At 42.5% G+C, this 20,807-nt stretch overlaps 1 protein-coding gene across 2 annotated transcripts in view; it reads left to right on the forward strand.

Moving 5' to 3' along the window:
* LOC147436047 (uncharacterized) overlaps positions 1–10,381 on the forward strand; it is a 37,314-nt gene extending 26,933 nt beyond the window's left edge. Inside the window, exons 9-11 of one of the 2 annotated variants that reach the window (XR_015185147.1) lie at positions 9,042–9,238; positions 9,315–9,464; positions 9,716–9,855. Coding sequence is in view for 1 of the 2 variants with exons in the window: in XM_086488946.1 (XP_086345072.1) it covers positions 9,315–9,464; positions 9,716–10,027 (462 nt within the window). In the remaining variant the exon portion in view is untranslated. Of the gene's footprint in view, positions 1–9,041; positions 9,239–9,314; positions 9,465–9,715 lie in introns of both variants that reach the window. The other variant, XM_086488946.1, reaches the window with a different exon arrangement.
* The last annotated feature ends 10,426 nt before the right edge of the window (positions 10,382–20,807 follow it).

Consider the following 20,807-nt stretch of genomic DNA (forward strand, 5'->3'; position numbering starts at 1 on the left):
TATAAGACTTCAATAAATCTAGAACCACTGAATTGGCAATCTCGGATTGCCCGTCAGTCTGCGGGTGGAACGATGACGAGAACTGCAACCGCGTGACAATGTTCTCCCAAATTGCTTTCCAAAACAAACTCGTAAAACTGGGGTCTCTGTCGGAGACAATCGTCTCAGGCATGCCATGTAATATGAAAATCTTGGCCACAAACAGTCTTGCTAAATGATCCGGCTTGACTGTTTTCTTCATTGGAATGAAGTGAGCCTGTTTGCTAAATTTGTCAATAACAGTCCAGATACGATCGTGACCACTTTGTGTTCTCGGGAGATCAAAAATGAAATCCATCGCTATACTTTCCCAGGGGCGAGTGGGTATGGGTAAAGGCTGTAACAATCCCTGTGCCTTATGCCTGTCAAACTTGACCTTCTGGCATACCAAGCAACTGCGCACAAACTCTTCCACATCCTTCTTGAGTCTCGGCCAAAAGAAGTATCTCTCTACCCCTTTCATGGTGGTGGCAATGCCGCGGTGACCCGTAAAAGGTGGACAATGGCATTCAGTCATAACCTTTTCCCTCAACTGTTGTGTAACGCACAACATAGTCTTTTTCATCAAGTAGCCTTCCCGAAGGGAGTATCCAGCTACCGTCTCCCCATCGCGTATCCGTGTGAAAATATCTGCAAAATCTGTATCTGTGGCATACTGATTGACCATATCCTCGAAGCTCCTATGATGTATCGCGGAAATAGCCAGAACCAACGGTTTCCGAGACAAAGCATCTGCCACCACATTCTTCTGTCCTTGCACATGGACAATCTGGAAGTGAAACTGTGACAAGATGTTCGCCCATCGCATCTGCTTTTCCGAAAGCTGCTTCTGTGACAAGAAGTAGCGCAAACTCTGATGGTCTGTAAAGACAGTAAAATCCGCTCCGAGTAGGTAATGCCGCCACTGAGTAAGAGCATGGTTAACCGCCAAAAGCTCTTACTCATAAATCTGTGCTGTCATCTCCGGCCTAGAGAACAAACGGCTCTCATAAGCTATGACATGGCCTTCTTGCATCAAGACCGCACCCAGACTACGACCACAAGCATCACTATATACTTCAAATGACTTTTGCAAGTCCCGTAGTCAATTTCTCTTTCAATGTCTGAAAGGCAGTCACCTCTGTGGGCCCCCACGAAAAAGGTACTCCTTTCTGTGTCAAGATATGCAAAGAGGAAGCAACCTCTGCAAACTTTCGTATGAACCTACTGTAGTATGAACACAGTCCCAAGAAGCTTCTAACTTCATGGACATTCCTCAAGTCGGGCCAATCACGGATAGTCTCTATCTTGGCCGGATCCATTTGCACTCCTGCTGCTGACACAATGTGTCCCATAAAGTGTATCTTTGGTAGGAAAAATTCACTTTTCTTTGCATTAATCACTAACTTGTGATCTCGTAATGCCTGAAAGACCTGAAGCAGATGATCTCTGTGTTCTACCTCATTCTTGGAGAAAACAATGATGTAGTCAAAGAAAGTGCCAGCAAATAGCTTGTACTCTCGAAAAATCCTGTCCATCATCCGGTTAAATGTCGCAGGACCATTGGTTAGACCAAAAGGCATCACCAAAAACTCAAATAACCCAAAAGTCGTCCGAAAAGCTGTCTTGTAGACGTCTCCTGACGCTATCCTGATCTGATGATATCCACTCTTCAAGTCAATCTTGCTAAAGCACGAGGATCCTTGTAACCTGTCGAGTATATCATCGATCCTAGGGATCGGCAATCTGTTCTTGATGGTGATTTTGTTGAGAGCTCTATAATCGATGCACATTCTCCAAGATCCGTCTTTCTTCAAAACCAACAACATTCGAGAGCAATACGGTGAAGTACTAGGCTAGACAAGACCCTTTTCCAATAGGTCTTTCACTTGGTTCATAATCTCTTCATTCTGTGCTCGGCTCACATGGTAGGGTGGCCGGTTCGGTGGTGTACTACTAGGTATCAGATCAATGGTATGATCTTCAGGACGAGCAGATGGTAACTCACCTGGCAAGCCTTCTGAGAAGCAATCGGCGTGAGAGTGTAGAAAATCTTGGCGTTCTTTATCAAGCTTAGACATATTTGTCCTATCATCATCACTCAACTCTTTCATAAAGATCGAGTAAACAAAGAGACTGGATTTCATTAATTTTGAAATGACCGAAGCCGATACAATAGGGACAGACTCACCCTTCAATTTAACATCAAGTACAATTGTTCTGCCCTTTTCTGTAGTCAAAGTCGCTTTTCTCGCCCGATAATCGACCACGGCGTTGTTCTTGTGGTACCGAGGAATCCCTAAGAGAACATCACAACCCTCCAAAGGCATTATGAAGAAGTCCTCATGCCCCAAATACCCCTGACAATGCAATCGAAGTTTGCCAATGACAGGTGTAATGGCTACGTCCCTTCCGGGTACCGCTATAACTGCCTCTGCAAGTGGTCCCATCCGATCGGGAGTAATCTCGAGCTGCGCCGCCAATTCCGGTGAAATGAAGTTGGCCTTGGCTCCTCCATCAAAGAAAATCAGGGCCTCTTGATCTTCACTTTGCCCCAAGCTCGGCAAAGTTCTGTACTCTCATTCATGGTGTCGGGATCAGTACCCACACAATCTGGAAGCAGTCCTGTTTTCATCTTGCCTTTTCGTACACGGTCCTCAGCTGCTCTCGAACTCTCAGGCCTTTCGTCGTCCTTGTCATTTCGTTCTTTCTGTGCCTTTTTAGGGTACTTCGCAGAGATATGTCCAAGTTCCCCGCATCCAAAGCACTTCCCCTCCCTGATGAAGCGAGCTCTCTCCTGAGGAGTAAGCTTGGGTCGTGCATCCTTTCTCTCTGGGTTGCTCTTTCTCTTTCTAATTTCATTCCCAGAAGTCTGTCCGGTTCGTTGTGTCGTGACCTCATCTGTGGGGTAGGTCAAACTGCCAGAGTGAATTGCAAAGCCCTGCTTCGCATGACTTCTGTTCCAAGCAGTGATCTCGGATCTCTGTAGGTAGACCCAAGGTAAACCGCTCAATTTGTTCTCTGAACGAGATCTTCTTGAATGAAGAGGCGGGTAGAAAAGAGCTCCAGAATCTTTCACAGTAAGAATTCACTGTATCGCTCTTGGTCATCCGGAGATGGTTCCAAGCAGCTCGTATATCTCGCTCAAACTCTTGAGTCAACCAACAAGAAATAAAAAGCCTCTTGAATTTCAACCATGTAACTGGCACAGTCTTGCTTAATAGAAGCGTGGACCACCAAGTGCGAGCATTCCCCTTAAAATAAGAGGTAGCTCTCCGAATCTTGGAGTGCTCTGAGTAGCGTCCTCCCGCGAAAGCGATGTCAAACTGCTGTATAAAAGACAGCCTTCGAAGCATCGGAGTATCCCGAGAAAGTATCAAACTTAAGTGCTTGGCCACCTTCCTTAAACTCTCAGACTTTCTTGCTTTTATCTTCGAGAAAGTCATACTGGTTGGCTTTGTAAAAATTCTTCTTGTTCGCATAAAAGTTTCCGTTGTCAGAGTCTGAACTGTCCGTAGACGAGTCCTCTGTAGAAGTGTCACTCACTGGGCGAGACTTAGACTTCTTTGCCTTTTTCTTGCCCTTTCCGAAGCGTTGTTTCTTGCTTCACCTTTTGCTTTTCCTATCTTCTTCGCTTGAGTTTGAAGAGCTAGAAGAACTGTCAGAAGAAGAAGAAGAACTGGGTAAGCCTTCAAACTTGACGCGCTTCTTCAGTTTCTTTGCCTTGTCGAATGTTGACGGACGATCCAAATATCCCAGGAAGTTAGTGCCTTTCTTCTGCTTTTTGCCGTGCTTTTTGTCTTTCTTTTGCACGTCAAAAAGCTGAGCAATCCGTGCATCAACCACGTTCTCCAGTTCCTTCTCTGTATATTTCTTGGAGGTAGAAGGTTTCTTGAGAGCGGGTTTCGGGAGTGGTGTTGTGGTTCTGTGCCACTCCGTCTATACCTCTTCCAAAGAGGTCTGGTTCATATATTTTTCCATCTTCGGCATCATCTTTGTTGCATCATCAATCAATTTACGATGCTCCATCTCTCGCTACTCTGTTGGAGTAGGCCTAGGCGGGCCATACTCCGTGTCGGAATCTTCGTTGTGATCCCTGCCCGCATCTCCAGATGCAGAGGGAGTTGACTAATCATTGCCTGAAGCCATAGGTGCCACGGAAAAAAAATTCGGGGATCGGATTTCTCGTAGAATAGAAATCGGCCATGCTCTGATACCACTGTAACAGACTTGGACACTCCAAGTCAAGAATCAACCGCGACAGCACCAAATAACCACTTCAAACAATTCACAGATCACAATAGATTTGCACTGGCCCGGCGGAGTTCCGTGCCTAGAGATATTGGCCCCAAAGACTGGTGCCCCTTTCGGTATTTCTTTTTATATTAATCAGATCAAAGTACAAGAGAGTGGCTAGGGTTTCACTCTCAGACTCTGCGTCCAGATGCTCTGAGAAATGAAGCCCTCACCACGTATTTAAAAGTACAAGGGATGCCCAAAAGCAGAGCCCCAAAAGCTTCAAAATCAAAAGCAGTTTGTTTCTCTCTCACAAACTCTTTTGAGTTTCTAAAAAAAAAGCAAATTACTCTCTCTCTCTCTCTCTCTCTCTCTCTCTCTCTCTCTCTCTCTCTCGCTTATTTGCGTAGAAAAAAGCAGAAAGCATCGCCCAAAAGCTGTCAGCGCAAATTGGGCGCAATATCCGGAATTCCGTACCAGTTGCCATATCAGCATCCCGGCAGATTTTAGGGTTTGCTGAAATTAGGGTTTCAGCCAGAAATTAGGGTTTTTTTGCAAATTAGGGTTTCTGGCAGATTTTAGGGTTTGCAGGAATTTTAGGGTTTCAGCCAGAAATTAGTGTTTCTGCTCTCCGCCACGTCATCACTTTGTGACATGGTATTTGCTTTTGATCACGTAAATGGAATGTACACATGTGGAATACCTCAAGTGTAGACTTTACCGACTCGAATGATGACTGTCGCCACGGAAACTCCTCGAGATGAGGCACCTCCGGGGCTGATTTGATGCACCTTTGGATCTGTCCTTTTGTGGGATTGCTGATGGCCACCAAGGGTAGATCTGGGATTGATTTGCGCCCCCGATGTGAGAGGAATGAAGGGCTGAAAGATGGCTACAAAAACGCGGATCTGGCGTTCATAATGCAGCCAATCTGACGCATAAAGCAGGGCTGAGAACACAGCTGATTATTGATAGCGATGTGAGCACTCAATGCGGCGAGGGAATGGCCGGGAGAGAGGCTCGATGTGCTGCAAAAAGCTCCGTGTTGCAGCAGAGGGACTAGCGTTAGCAGATCCATGGCTCATCTGGCGAGGGAAAGGACTGAAAATTGAAAACACTAGCTGCTATGGCTGATCCGGCATGAATGCTTGCAATGAAGGTCCAAAACGCTAGGGGCTGATCTGCAAAAACGCTGGGCTGATCTCTGGCGCTGGCTCATTTGATCCAAAACGCTGGTTCTACTCCTCCCTTTATAGGGCAAGATACTGGTTATAAACTTTTCAAGACATAGGCAGGGAAAACTGTCCACCAGACCCAATAAATCATAGAAACGATTTATTAATCAGCTTGTAAGGTGCAGCGGAAGTGAATGTTAACTTTGCTCAAGATGAGTGCTCCGAACTGTGCTCAAGGGTTCCTTTTACTTACGGAAAGGAGAGCCTTCCGTTCCTTTAGTGAGAGAGTGCAATGGACACAAACAAAGTGAATGGACACAGTGAATGGAAGTGCATGAGACTGAGAGATAGAGAAGAGAATACGACACCAGAGACGTTGTAAAACCCTCCTCCGAAGGCCCCACTCTCTATGGCGAGAGCAGTCTACTTATGATTGCACAAATCTCTACAATGCTTGGACTTGTCGACGCCGTCGACGACGACGAGACGGGCTGAAAACTGAAAACGCTAATGGCTAAAATCTTCAAATCTTGTATCTGCTGACTGCTGACTCTATGTCGGTGACGATGTCGATGACGACGATGCGACGACAACGCGCTGAAAACGCAGATGCTGAAATCTGCGTTTTCCGGGCTAAATCTGTAAACCTTGCGGAATGTGACCGTGTGGCGAGGATTTGCTATGGGAAGGTGAGATCTACGAGGTTCGGGGGTTCTTTTGCGAGTGCTGAAGGCTGAAAACTGAAAACGCTAGGTGCTCTGCTGTCCCAAAAACGCTAGGGCCGAAACTGTCCTGCTGTGGAAATCTGCTAATGCTACGGCTGATCTGCTTCTTGCTATCGCCAGGGATCTGCAAGATCCAAAAACGTTGGCTGATCTGGTCCAAAACGCTAGGTTGATGTTGTGGAGCAAAAACGCTAGGTCTCTTGGGGGTTCTGCTGAGAAGTTGCCTGTTGAGCGTGTGCTCCTGCTGCCTCTTCTGCCAGAAAGTGCTAGCGCTAGGTTTTTATTTATACAAACTTAGCAAAATTGCCCTACCTACTTTCCAACAAAAGTCACTTAAAAATAATAAGTGAAAAATGTCAAAAATAGGGAAAATAGGTCTATGCACTATAAAAATGCTAGTGATGGGATCTCACTGGAATCTGTTGGTCATGCTGTGTGCAACTAGAGGATATGCATCCAATCTAAGTGGCTGGACATGCACCGTCTGTGAACAGACTCACAAAAGTGCCAGAACACTTTCTAAGCTAGACTGACTGAACCCTTGTCATGCTGTAGCTTGTCCACGGATACATAGGGTTGGATGTGTCACGTGACACAGTTTTTGACCAAGGCTAAGTTTCAGTTGAAACTGTCGCACATCTATTGATTCGGGAATCCGATCGATGCAGGGAATGGCTCGTTGGATTTCTCTAGCCTCGAACGATATGCACGTCATGCCAGATGGCCATCGTAGTGTAATAACATCTGTCAAAACGCTTGTACAATCCATAAATGTAAGAGGTTTTCAAAACTGGAAAACCTACTCTAATGGATTCGTTTGGACGTGCAGGTCATGCGAACAAGCTCACATAATTGCTGATACTAATCCTCCTAGAATTCTAGACACTCTTATCTAGGAAGACGGGGAAAACTGGCTCTGGAAGTCGATGAAGCATGTCCATGTGTCACACAGAGCCATGTGCACGTGACATCCCCTCTTGCTTAATGAGGTACGTGTATCGAACTCCATGCATGCCATAAGATGGTCTCAAATGAAGTTCCTTCTAGATGATGTCCTCCACGACGACTTTTGAGAGACAGACTCCCCTGGGTCATGTGGAAATGTCCAAAACACAAGGATGGGGATGACGCATCTACACGCAAACAATGGACTGCCTCTTGGATCAACGATGCTCTTGTTGGTTATTGGCGAACAATAACCTTTGCTGCCCCAACTCGGATGGTGTGAACCAAACTGCAAACCGGATGGATGCTCGTCCGAGCGAATGGCGGAATAGACAAATGTCAATGTCCACGAAGGTTACCGGCTAGCCTATGTTGCCCCTATGCAGGAAGATTGGCGAGAGCAACGCCGAACGGGAGATGAAGATGTATACGAACCATGACAAGTCCTGCGTATGATGTCTCATGAAACCGCCAAGTAACTCCTTAAAGATAGATGCTCCTAATGGTTGTGACTATTCCCTCAAAGGTCGCACTTGTTCGCCATGCCTCTTCAACGTATGGTTGGGCCGAGATGGTGTGGATGATGGAAAATTCCCTTGGGTACACATGTTGGCAATGGGTCTTCCCCGGTTCCTCTCCCTCGCACGACGTGCATCTCTTACGCCGCAGGTGTGTGCCCCTTGCTGCATGGCACTCTCTCGTCTTCTAAATTTCACACTTGAGGTGGTTGTACAGTACATTCACACTAAAGGTGGCCACTTTTAATAAGCGGGACCGATTTTTTAACGTTTGGCCACTTCATCAATTTAAGGCAGCCACATTAAAACAAACTCTTCATCAGTGTACGTGGCCCACTCCAAGAACAAATGGAAGTGCGCCATCATCAACCATTTGCTGGTGTCGAGCAACTCAAATCAGGTTTAAGGATCACCATCGACATTCTTGGAATCAGCATAAACAAAAACAGCAACATGAAGCTTTCAAAAGATCTCCCTTTGAAGAGCAATCAACCTCTCCAAAGTGGGCTTACTTAGAGACACGTATGTCCGAGTAAACACATATGCCTACTCGGTAGTGGACAGTCTCGTTGAACAAGTTTCCCTTCGCAAGCCGTGACAGGCTCTTGGTGGTAGGGTTGAAGCTTACTCATTGTTTTTTTGTGCAAGAGGATTCTTGTGAGGTCTAAGAGGCCACATCTACCTCAACCTCCCCCTTCTCAAATGGAAGCCTCAACACTCGTTGAGAAAGTTGAAGATTCAAGAGATGCTTGTTCCTGTGTGACATTCAAAGAGTGGCGTATGCAAGATTGTCACGGTTGATAACAGTGCCATGACATGGGACTTGATAGTTACAGCAGAAGCACTATAGAAATACATTTCCCTTCTCCCAAAGTTTCTACAACTACCCCTGGGTTTTATTTTAAATGGGAGGGAATGTCACAATTGTGACTATGTTACATTGTTATATCTAGTCCTGGATGCAGATATGAACCAATCGTGGAGAACAACTACTTTTGAATGGTTGTGACTATTTGCTCAAAGGTTGTACACATTCGGCGAATAGCCATGCCTCTTTAGCAAATGGCTGCATCTCTACTACGCAGAATGGTCACGACTACAACAAAAAGACACAATTATTGGTCTAGAGGCATGTCTCTTGGCCTATGGTCATGTCTATTCACATGTGTCTCTTCACCTCCTATATAAGGAGTCTATTGTAAACACATTCAATCAATCAACTAAGTCTCTTGTCTTCAAGTCAAGTTCAGTTCTTAAGTCTTAATTATGAGTATAAATACTTAATTAAGGTTTAGAACCTGGAATCCTTACAATTTTCAGTTGCTTTTTGATGTGCTGCGTTACTGGGGTTTTTGGCATAATTGGACAACGTGAAATGCCTTTATTTTTCATTCTGCAAGTGATGTTCAACAACATGTATTCAGGTTGAAAGGTATTTTTCTTTGGAACGTTTCATTGCTGGGGTCATTTCTGTGGCAAATTTATGGGTCTGGAAGCATGGCATCTTGACGGCGACATTCATTGCTTGGTTGTCTAGCATGACTGCTCCATTCAATTCTGGACTTCTAGCCTTTGTACATAGTTGTTTGATGGGTCGTTTGACCACGTACAACTCTTTTAGGTAATCAATATGATTACAGGTAACGAGAGAGAGAGAGAGAGAGAGAGAGAGAGAGAGAGAGAGATGTCCTTCACAGGCACGCCCCCTTTTGGACGATCATTCTACTCAAAACTTAATGGATCCGATGCTTGATGGGAGCTACTCAGATTATGAAGCTTACTGTATGCTGCATGCTGCCTCCCTTTGCATTCGAAAAGACCCTCACCTTCGGCCACGAATGTCTCAGGTATGGAGTCTCTCTCTCTCTCTCTCACACTCACTATGTGTGTGTGAGTAATATGAGTAGTACATATACATGCATGCATATATACACATATGTGTGAACTCATATGCACATACCGATATATACATTTGTGTGTGTGCGCGTGTATGTGGTGTATGCTACATGTACGAGAGAGAGAGAGAGAGAGAGAGAGAGAGAGAGAGAGAGAGAGAGAGAGCTGATTTCATGTGACCATGCTATCTGTTCTGGTGAAGGTCCTTCGCATACTGGAAGGTGACATTGTGATTGATAAGAGTGGTTCGTCCACACCATGCTACAGCAGTAAGCTTGCCTACAACACAAATATGTATGGCAGTCAAAGCAATCGAATTTTAAGTGATTATGTAGCAAGCCGTGTTAAGTCTCTCAGTCCATATCCATCGATAGATACTGGGAAGAAGCTGTCAACAGTTTTCAAGGACTCTCCTATATGCCACACAGAAAGTAAGCTATCTTATAATGCTTTGCGAGCCGCATACAAAGACAGAGGCAATTCGAGAAAGCTATCCTATGGAGATGACATGTGAGTCCCTCGACTATGTTGCCTTATGATCTGTGTACACAGACCAAGGCCAAGCCAGGAAGCTGTTGGAAACAGACTTGACTTGTGAATGTCTATGCCTTGATGTAATTAAGCTATCAGGGCCTCTCCTCTTTGTCCATATTGGCTAGGTGCTTTAAAGGCATATTCTTACTGAAGGGGGCAGTAGAGTTTGCCTTCAGAGCATCTACAATGTACCTTATACCATTTTTTGACTCATCAATTCAATCACAGATCAAATCTGCCTTGAAGGTGGTATATGTAGATTTTTACTGTGAAGGACTTATATGATGTCAAATTCAGGGCTTTTGCATCATTATAAAGGCTTACAGTTTAAGCAGATTGTTTTGTGTCAGAGAACGTACATGGAGACCTTGTTGTGTAAAATACAACCTTGAGGACTGCATGTCTAATTGTACTCCTAGGGAGACATGTTTGAAGCCAAGTCTTTATGATGTTGGAGAATACTTTGATGTCTCTCTCTCTATTAGACAATAGTTGGTTGCCTTATCTATGTATGCATTATGAGGCCAAATATTCAGTTTGTAGTCTTGTAGGTGAGCATATATGTCATAGCCTAGCGTCAAAGCTTTAGAAGTCAATTAGGAGAATCTTTTTCTACTTGAGTGGCACTATACATATTGGGTTGTTTATCCCAAGCAAAGATCATCGTCGCATTTGGTTTTAATCAAAATTTTCAGATTGTTTGTGTGGATCGGTGCATGTTCCATCACTCTCTCTAGGATGGGCATACCGATATGCTGAGGTGATTATTCTCTTGTATGTCTCTCTCTCTCTCTCTATTAGACAATAGTTGGTTGCCTTATCTATGTATGCATTATGAGGCCAAATATTCAGTTTGTAGTCTTGTAGGTGAGCATATTTATCATAGCCTAGCGTCAAAGCTTTAGAAGTCAATTAGGAGGATCTTTTTCTACTTGAGTGGCACTATACATCTTGGGTTGTTTATCCCAAGCAAAGATCATCGTCGCATTTGGTTTTAATCAAGATTCTCAGATTGTTTGTGGTGGATCAATGCATGTTCCATCACTCTCTCTAGGATGGGCATACCGATATGTTGAGGTGATTATTCTCATAAATTTACAGCGTGATTTGGATGCACAGGCATGGGACATGGAGGTTTTTGTTACATTTGTGTAAGGTCTTTGGGGAGTGAGTAACTCAGTTTTGTACATTTTATTCCTCTCTCTCTCTCTCTCTCTCTCTCTCTCTCTCTCTCTCTCTCACACACACACACACACACACACACACACACACACACACACACGTTCTTTTCTGAAAGGACCACCCATCCCCGCTCATGCCCTTGGGCTTTCCTCTCTGCAATAAGTGTTATTAATGAATGGACTCTGTATGCTAAATCTTCTTGCTTTAATGGTCAGATATTTGGTAGTACTATTGATGGAATGATTTAAAAATTTGGATTGAACTTTGGTCAGGGTTTTATTGAACCTTGCATGACCCTCAACTTTTACTGGTTTCTCATATTGGTCTTGGAACCTGCTTAGGTGTAAGGGATTATGGGTTTTGGAAAAAGTTGTGTGAGCTTTAGAGGCTGTTGGTGATGTTCTTGGTTAATGTTTACCTTCTCAACCCTTGATGGTTAGGAAATTCTAGGGTTACTAGTTAATCCTTTGGTTACTCACCCACACCCTCATGTCTCAAGGGTTGAACCATAGTGGGTGCACTTAAAGCCCTCACCTTTACCACTAGGCCAACTTCCTTTCAATAAATTCTATGTACTCTTATCTGATGATCTAAGAAGGGAGGCCCTATTGCACTTTTCTATGGTAGTTCCTTTTCTTCTAAAATTTGCTAGGCGGAGGTGTCTGTCCTAGAAATGTGAGGGAAAAACGGCAAGGCGGAGTGTGTAGAAGCCCTTAACATAAATTTGGATATGCATGAATCATGGACTAGGCTTACTGGCCCTGAAAATTATTAATTGTTGATGGGATTCTCTATTGTATGATTTGCTCCTCTACTATTTTTGATCTGGTCTTGTTGAGTCGTTGATGAGTATAGGTCTGTTGGTATTATCCTATATGTAAAGAATAATCTTGAGAAGCTAATTCTGAAATCCTTGTGTGGGGGACCTCGAAGCTGAATGAGTACTTTATTCTGGGTAAATGTATACAGTGTAAAGGTGAAATTGCTCCGCTTCTGAACTGATTTTAGATCATTTGAAAAAGATTTGTGGACATTGAGAAAATAATTTTTAGTGCTATCAGATATAAGAGGCACATCTTTTAACATTTTTTTTTAATGAAACCAGAGTAATATTTCTAGGCTCAAATGCTTCTGAACCGGGTTCTAAAATCTAGCGTGTGCACACACACACACACACACACACACACACACACACACACACACACACATTTGTGCCCTAGCTTCTTGGATACACATGGCACTGTGTGCACCTCTGCGTTCTAAAAACTCCCAATTGACAATGGTTCAACCAAATTGCTGGCATGAGGGTGATTTATGACCCTACTAAGAGTACTGAGATAGCATGCTATATTTCTAAAACTTTTTGACCCCATTCACATCTCTCATAGAACTAAAAAACTATAGCATGCTATGTTTCTAGAACTTTTTGACCCCATTCACAACTCTCCCAGAGCTAGACTTTACTTGTATAGTGTTGCCAGGAAACAGCCTACTAGATATTCTTAACTTTGTACCCCTTGTAACTATCTTTTTGTGATTTTAGAGCTTCACCCCTTTTCAAGGGTTGGATATACCAACGGAGTTTGTATCACAAGCTACTTTTATGCTTTGTAATGCATTAACGACGAAAAATGCTTAAAATATTTCTTCATCAACTGTCTCTAACTCACATGGTTCACTACTTCAAGTTCTCACTTTCAACGATTGGGTCAGGGTATTGGGGGGTTGCATTGGATAAAAGGGTTCTCTTAGATTACATCTCTTAGCTCCCAATCCTAGCCAAATCCCATAGTGAGGAACTTGCCTCATTTTCTTCCATTGGCTTGGATTTGTCAAATTTTTTGAAGTAGTTATGTGGCCTTAGTCCCTCTTTTGTGGATACCCCTTTTGTCCCTAGCCTACCTACTAGTGGTAACCCATGCCAAGAGATCATGTTAGTGGTCTCATGTGCATGAGTAGTTGGTATTGCCAGTAGCAGTTACATTTGTGTGCACCTCGGGTCGTTCCATTAGGGCAGGATAGATCTATGTCAAATCACCCTTTGGTCACTTGTGTGAGCAGCTTGCTATCAACATGGAGAGCCTTTCCCAAATCTCTCTCTCTCTCTCTCTCTCTCTCTCTCTCTCTCTCTCTCATTCTTAGATGTCCTATCTCTTTCTACCTCAGTGATCTTGCTTCTCCACAGGTGCCTTATTCATATATGTGGCATTGCGTGTGTTCTAGATCAGAGTTGAGGTGTCCACCGGATCACAAGCCAATTCTTGTATTCAATGCATCTTTTGCTGCCACCTTAGACAAAGCCCACATGTGTAGATATCAAGATCTTTCAAAAATCTAAAGTTAAGCACTACCTCACCCACTTATACACTTTTTTGGTCATTGGAGACGACTCATCCAAACACCTCATGACTCTATACACTCATGAACACACATTATTCTTCACCTAGGCAATGTGGTGTTGCATGCGCTGCTAAATACAATAGGACCGTATGGCCTCACAACCACGAAAGCCCATGCGCTCTTGTTACTCATTTTTCTTCATCGTCCTCTATACACACCTATGTGCCCTACTTTAAAGGTTGACTCTCTGGTTTTGCAAGCTTTTGTCCCCCCCCGCCCCGCTCCCCTCCCCTTCCCTTGTGTGTGTGTGTGTGTGTGTGTGTGTGCGTGCGCGCACTCGAGACACATCGCATGAATTGCAAGAAGGAAGCGACAACATGTTTGCACACAATTTGTGTTCGAGTTGAGTTTTTTTCCTATGGAAATATTTAAAGATTGTATATTTAACTGTGATAAATAGTACTTGGAGGATAATAATATACACTTGTTATGATTGAGTTAAATGACGAGTAATATTATTTCAGTCAAACATTGGCTTTTGAACAAGGGATGAGCACCATGCTCGTGGATATGAGTTACAACCATTAAAGTTTTTGATGTCTGGCAATTCAATGATTATAAATTTTATGTTATTGAAGTCAAATGCTAAACCTACTTTGAGATAGTAGAGTATTGATCCCCTTTTTTCCCCAAATTCACAATAGTGAGTGTATGTATATATATTATAAAACGAAAAAAGATTACATAGGCAGCCATGCTCTTTTCGAGCCATGGCATTGGACAACAACTTAGTCACAATGAATAGATACATCGGCTATTAAAGGGTGCCACCTTGAGACCGTTCGAGGCAAAGGAGAGCTTGAACTAACTTGGGATTGCCACCAAGGAGCATGCCTTGCCACAACTCACCCCTTGACAGCCAAGTCAAAGCTAGAACACTAACCCAACAAGAGAACCTCCAAGCATCACTTTTTCTTCTTCTTTCTTTTTAACAAGCTAATTGTGTTGGTCGAAGGTCTCGCAAATGAAATGGCAGCAGGTTATTGATGAAGCCCAAGAGGAAGCTCGACTTCGGGTACTTAAGAGGAAAGCTGCTTTCAAAAATCAACAAACTCCTATTTCCATAAACACTTTAGAACCAGATGAAAGACTATGGGAAATGAAGAAGGATGCCGTGTCAACGGATGATGAATGGTTAGATGGAATGGACCTTCGCATAAAAGTACAATTGAACAATCATATCACAAATGCATTGGTAGATACTGGAGCTCGAATGAATGTAGTCAGTTCTTCCACTTACAAGAAAGCGACGAATCAGTCTTTAGCATCAGGAATATCGGCTCTCAAAGGATGCAACAAAAACCCAACATCGGCATTGGGAGTAGTTAACTTGAATGTCATAGTACATGGATGTTCATGCCCTCATCAATTTGTATGTATACCAGATGAACATATGAATGAAACAATGATTCTTGGAATCTCATGGATGCGGACGTACAGGGCAGTATCAGATTGGGACACCAATAAACTCAAGTTATCACCTAAAGTAGGACAACTCATCGTTCCAATTGCACCGAGCAAAGAGGAATGGAAAAGAGGTCAACCACAGAAGAAACAAGGGAGTCATTAATCTACTTCCTTCTCTAGACAAGCAAATGCTTCAAGTGCATGCAAGGAGTCAGGCAAATATGGGTACCAAAAGCACAAATCAAGGACAATCCATCTAAGATTTGGGTGCCTAAAAACTCATCTACCATACTGACGAAAGTTTCACATCTGACAACTCCGAGAAAAACATCCTTCAGGAGAGAAACTAGCACTATATGGGTTTGGAGGAAAAAGGAGCATCTATCTTCTCCACAAACTGTAAAGCCAATGAAGCAGTGGAAAGTTAAGTATAAAAACACAACCACAACAATTCATCAACAGAAAACCAAGATACTAGTGGAGAGTTAAATCTCAACAACCGCCATCATTCATACCTACAGCCAAGGAAATCAGTGTGCCAAAGCATCCAGATGGTACAATCACACAAAGAGCACACAAATTATAGAATATGTTATTTAGAAAATATCAACAGGAAACCTCGACCATGGAAACCCTTGAGTTAACTACTCAAGACCGAACTCTTGCATAGCGTGCTGGTCTGAAATGCATTGATCTTTAGAGCATGGTAGAGCCAACCACAACTATACATAGACACAATTGTTCAACCCATGCACAAAGTCATCCTGGAGCACTCCATCTAGAAGGGGTGGAAGGGAACTTTAGTAAAATTAAGGGCAATGTTTAATGAAGGAGGAAAAAGTTGGATGTTAACGTATGGTTTTTTCCAAAATTACCTAATAATTCCCTTACAACATCATAAACAAGGAAATTTTAACTGATAACATCTCCCCGATGAGTGTAAAGAGTGTATATACTATCAAAAAATACATTAAAAAATAGCCTTTTTTGCTTATTTTCATCAATTTTTCTTGATAATGGAGCCTAAAAATGGTTCTTAATTACGAATTTTTTACTTTGTTTTTTTTAGTGCATTTTATTATTTTCTTTGATTTTTTCAATAAATTGGTCAAAAATTAATAAATAACAAATGAGCTCAGATGAAGAAATTGAAGATACGCTAATGATCAAAAGAACAAGGCGGATAGAGACAAAAAATTTCAATCAAAACGAGAAGTAGAAGCGGGAAGCCTAAACTACGCTGCCAAGGCCTGTTTCTGCAAATTCTTGCAAAATGAGCTAACAAAGTCCGATTGAAGAAATGTTTGAGTCTAACATAGATTTCACGGCCTAGTAGAACTAACAGGGGAATCTAGGGAAAAATAGTTTGGGAAGTCTGACTATAGATATCCAAGGTAGCCCAAAATCACCGCATTTCCACTAGTCACTCTTGGAGGAGAGAGCTTTCTACCTTCTTCGCGCGAGATTTTCGGAGTCCACAGTCACCCATTTTCAGCGTTGTCTCACATGAGACATGAGGGGTAAGTTCTAAAATTATCAAGATCGTTTCTATACGATCGGGTAGCAAGTCTACGCCCAAAAAAAAACCCTAGAATCCCAGCTGTGTGTACGAATGCTTACAACACAAAAACGACCATAACGGCCTGTCAGCTCAATCGAATTGGACGAAACTTGAACTGTAACATGTCCCTAGATAGTAGAACACCTCCATATCATTAGATGACCATTTGGCAGGGGTCCAGGGGGTCCCAAGTAAATAATCTAGGTTTTTGCCACATAACTAGAATTGGATTTTGACTCCACGGGCAACTTATAGACGAGGTCTATACACAATGTACCTAGATGGTTTCAAGAAAACAATCAAGGCAAGCCCTCAAACAACAGGAAACATCTTGAAGGCTACAAAGTGTCAAATTTGACGTATGAAGTCAAATTGACTTCGAATGAGCCCAAACTGGAAGAGCAACATTGGGACTATGTAGTGGACAAGTCCATGGCTTCAAAAGTGACCAAACAACTCTACACACCAAGTAGTAACAAAAACCGATGATTTCAGAGTCGACATGAGCACGAAGTGATGCCGACACGACCAAATCTTACCCAATTTATTTTAGGACTTGTTTTAGATGTATTAAAGATGTTTAGGTCAAAAAATGATATTTTTATGAGAAAATTATGATTGTAGTTAATAATTGCCATTATTTATTTTTATGCATATTTGGCTTGAAAATCATCATGTCACTTCGCCTATCACTTGTATACATCTATATCATGCCACTTGTCACTTATGAGCCCAAAAGATCAAGAAACTCTCAGATTTTGTCAAAAAACGCACTAAAGTCTTTTTTGTCCAAATTTTGAGTTAACAGTAACATTTTTTGATCCAAATCATCCCATATCTCACACACAGGCTCTATATCATGTCTAAAACTAGCTTGCAACAAAAAATGTCGAATTTGTTGAAGAAGTTAATAATCACGATCATTTACTTTTTTGTCAGAATGAGTCCAAATCTCAACTTTAACCTTATGGGACCAAAGTATATGTTGTGACAAGCCTACCAATCAAGTTTGATCACAAAAACCCAACATCCCTTCATATCTACTGTTTTAGAGTCTCAAGTCTAAATCTGACACCATTTCCACCCAGTGCACTCAAATGAGCCCACACTTCACTCAGAGCATCTAAATCACATATATTTCAAGCCTATGATGTCAAAAATGCAAAAAGTTGAAAAAATTCCCCAGCTGTAAATAATCCCGATTATTTACTTTAGTTTCAAATTTTGCCTGGATTACATGATTTTGATCTCTACATGTTTTTATGCATCTATGCATGCCCCAATTTGATTTGAAGCAAAATGGACATCATTTACCAGCAATTTAGACTCATGGCATTTCAGAGAGGAATCAGTTGAATTTTCTAACTTTGACACTGTATTCTTTTATTAGATGCAATGCAAGCGGCTAAAAAAGCAAAGAAGAGAATGACTCAAAAAGAGAAGCTGCAGGAATTGCCATCTAAATCACATATATTTCAAGCCTGTTATGTCAAAAATGCAAAAAGTTGAAAAAATTCCCCAACTGTAAATAATCGCAATTATTTACTTTAGTCGCAAGTTTTGCATGGATTACATGATTTTGATCTCTATATGGTTTTATGCATCTATGCATGCTCCAAAATTGATTTGAAGCACAATGGACATGATTTACCAGCAATTCAGACTCATGGAATTTCAGAGCAAAATCCATGGATTATTCTTTACACTGTATTCTTCTATTAGGTGCAATGCAAGCAGCTGAAGAAGCACAGAAGAGAATAACTCAAAAAGAGAAGCTGTAGGAATTGCCACCATACCGGTTGGAGCCAAGCTCTGTGAAAACGACAAAGGCAACCTACCTGTCCAAAGGACAACTTGAAGAAAACAACACTATAGTCTTCACTGGTAGGTTCAAAGTGAAGATGGACACCATGTGGAGTTACAATTGCTACCCAAGGAAGTTTATGATGTAGCTACCAGGCCAGACACTAAAGAAGCCAACATAAGACTGGGACTTCGAGAATTCTATGACCAAGAGCCATGTGGAGTGGATTTCCAAAGAGCCTATGAAATGTTGTCCACAATCAAAGAAGATGGATCTGCTCAGATCATGGATTAGCAGGGGCAAAAAGTGAAAGTGGTTATCAACAAAGACATAGTGGCCGAGGCAGTAAAGCTGCCAACAAAAGGTATGACAATGAGGGCCAGGGATAGGAAAACAAAAGGTACATTCACCAAGGATACAGCTGCCGCCAGCTTCTTTGATCTCATTCTAAGGCAAGTGGAGGATCTAGCTCGTGCTTGTCATCAACACTTCCACTTCCTTTCAAAGAGACCGCCACAATACACAACTCCGAATCATGCAGTTGTTACTACTTTCACTCAAGTGTTGAAGTCAACGACAGGGCAAGTTATAGATTACGTGCAATACGTGCTTACAACACTCAAGAGCAAAAAGAAGGAAGGAAAGATAACATATCTGGGTGCCCCAAAGGTTCTAACAAGAATCGCATACCATGCTATTGGAATGGTCGACAACTTGCTGCCTGTCTCATATCAGAATACATGGATAGTATCAGCTCAACCTTCTCCATGAACCACTAGATCAACGAAGAAAAGGGTATATAAATCGATGAGGAATCAACAAAAATCTCACACGAAGCCCACATCAGTGAAATCTCTAACAATGAAGAAACGAGGGCAAGAAGAGAAGAAATGAAGAAGAGAGCAGTGGTAGCCCATCAAGAAGAACCTCAACAGAAAAGGGCCAGGTTTGAAAGAGAGAAACAGTCGTATGAAAGAAGCCGCCAAGCTATAGGAGAAAACCTAAAATCATGGAGCCCAAGGGAGATCAAGGGTCCAAGGACCAAGAACCCCGTGAAGAAGGTCCCAGAGGATTTGAAGGATTTACTTGAGCGGATGTATGCAGAAGTCGAGGCCTTGAAGATACAGGAATCTCTAGAAGCGCAAAGAAAAGCAAGAGAATAATCAGTTGCGTAACAAAGGCAAGTAGAAGCTGCACAACAAACTAAACCACATTATGAACAAGGAGAGATGTCTCCAAGACGCACTTCACCCACTACGGAGCAAGAAGACCATCCCATGCCAAGTCCAAGCCCTTCACCAACAACTGCTAAATCCAATGAAGGCAAGAAAGCAAAGGAAAAAGAGAAGCAACAGGAAGAGGCCAGTTTTGAACAGCCCAAGGGAACAGAAAAAATTGGAGCTCGACCTTCTACAACAACCCAAGCACAATCAGTAGAGGTAGCCACGAAGCCTCAAGAAGAATCAGTTGAACTAGCTACAAGGCCACAAGCAGAATCTGCTACAACGTCGAAAGAGCTGCAAACCGAATCTGTTGAAACCTTTAAGCAACCCCAGGTAGAACTTGAAGAATGGAAATCACGGATGAGGTCATCATTCAGGTTAATGAGTATGCAAAGCAAATGAAGCTAATGACAGAAAATATGCGAACAACAACACTTAGCCACAATGCCAAGGCTAGAGAATTGGAGCAGGTAATAGAAGCTCTACAAGGTGAGCTCGAGGATAGGATGATCATCATTGAAGATATCCCATTAGGGCCAAAAACGTATAAAACAGGGTTGTTTGGTAATCCATGGATTAAGAAATAGGCCAATACTCACTTGACACGTATACAAAAGTATGGCATTCGTATCTCCTCTAGCTTGAGCTTTTGTGCTCCTACTTTAGTGAAAAACATCTAAATGTCACTTTCATTTGGCTAAATTGCCTATACTTGATGGAGTTCTTGTTGTTTTTGATGAATAACATCATATTCTGGGCCCGATGTACAAGTGCTCTTTTCTATTTAATATTGTACAATATTAAGCTAAAAGATACAAAATCTTTCTTTTCAAACAGTGATGATGACACCCATCAACATGGGACCACACCTGTAGACATCCTTTCTGACATTGTTTTGGATCAATGACCACACCGTGTGATTGTGGCTTGATTGATCTAGTCACTCTACCCTCACTCGCCTCCCATTTTGGTAGTGTACCCACATCGTGCGCAAAAGGACTCAATGAATTTTTCACTCCTCCCCCTATAGCACCGTTCCAGCTCTTGCCCACACTGCGCTTGTCATGTGTGAGCTTGTCACCCTCCTATCGCGTTGTTCTAGCTCTACGGCCAAACCACATAAGAACCTTGAATCACCTTGTTAATTGGATTCCTAAGATTTTTCTAAATCATGTGCAAAAGC

The sequence above is a fragment of the Adiantum capillus-veneris genome, chromosome 18 (genome assembly GCF_014529385.1).
Source record: "Adiantum capillus-veneris isolate H3 chromosome 18, ASM1452938v2, whole genome shotgun sequence".
Classification (NCBI taxonomy): domain Eukaryota; kingdom Viridiplantae; phylum Streptophyta; class Polypodiopsida; order Polypodiales; family Pteridaceae; genus Adiantum; species Adiantum capillus-veneris.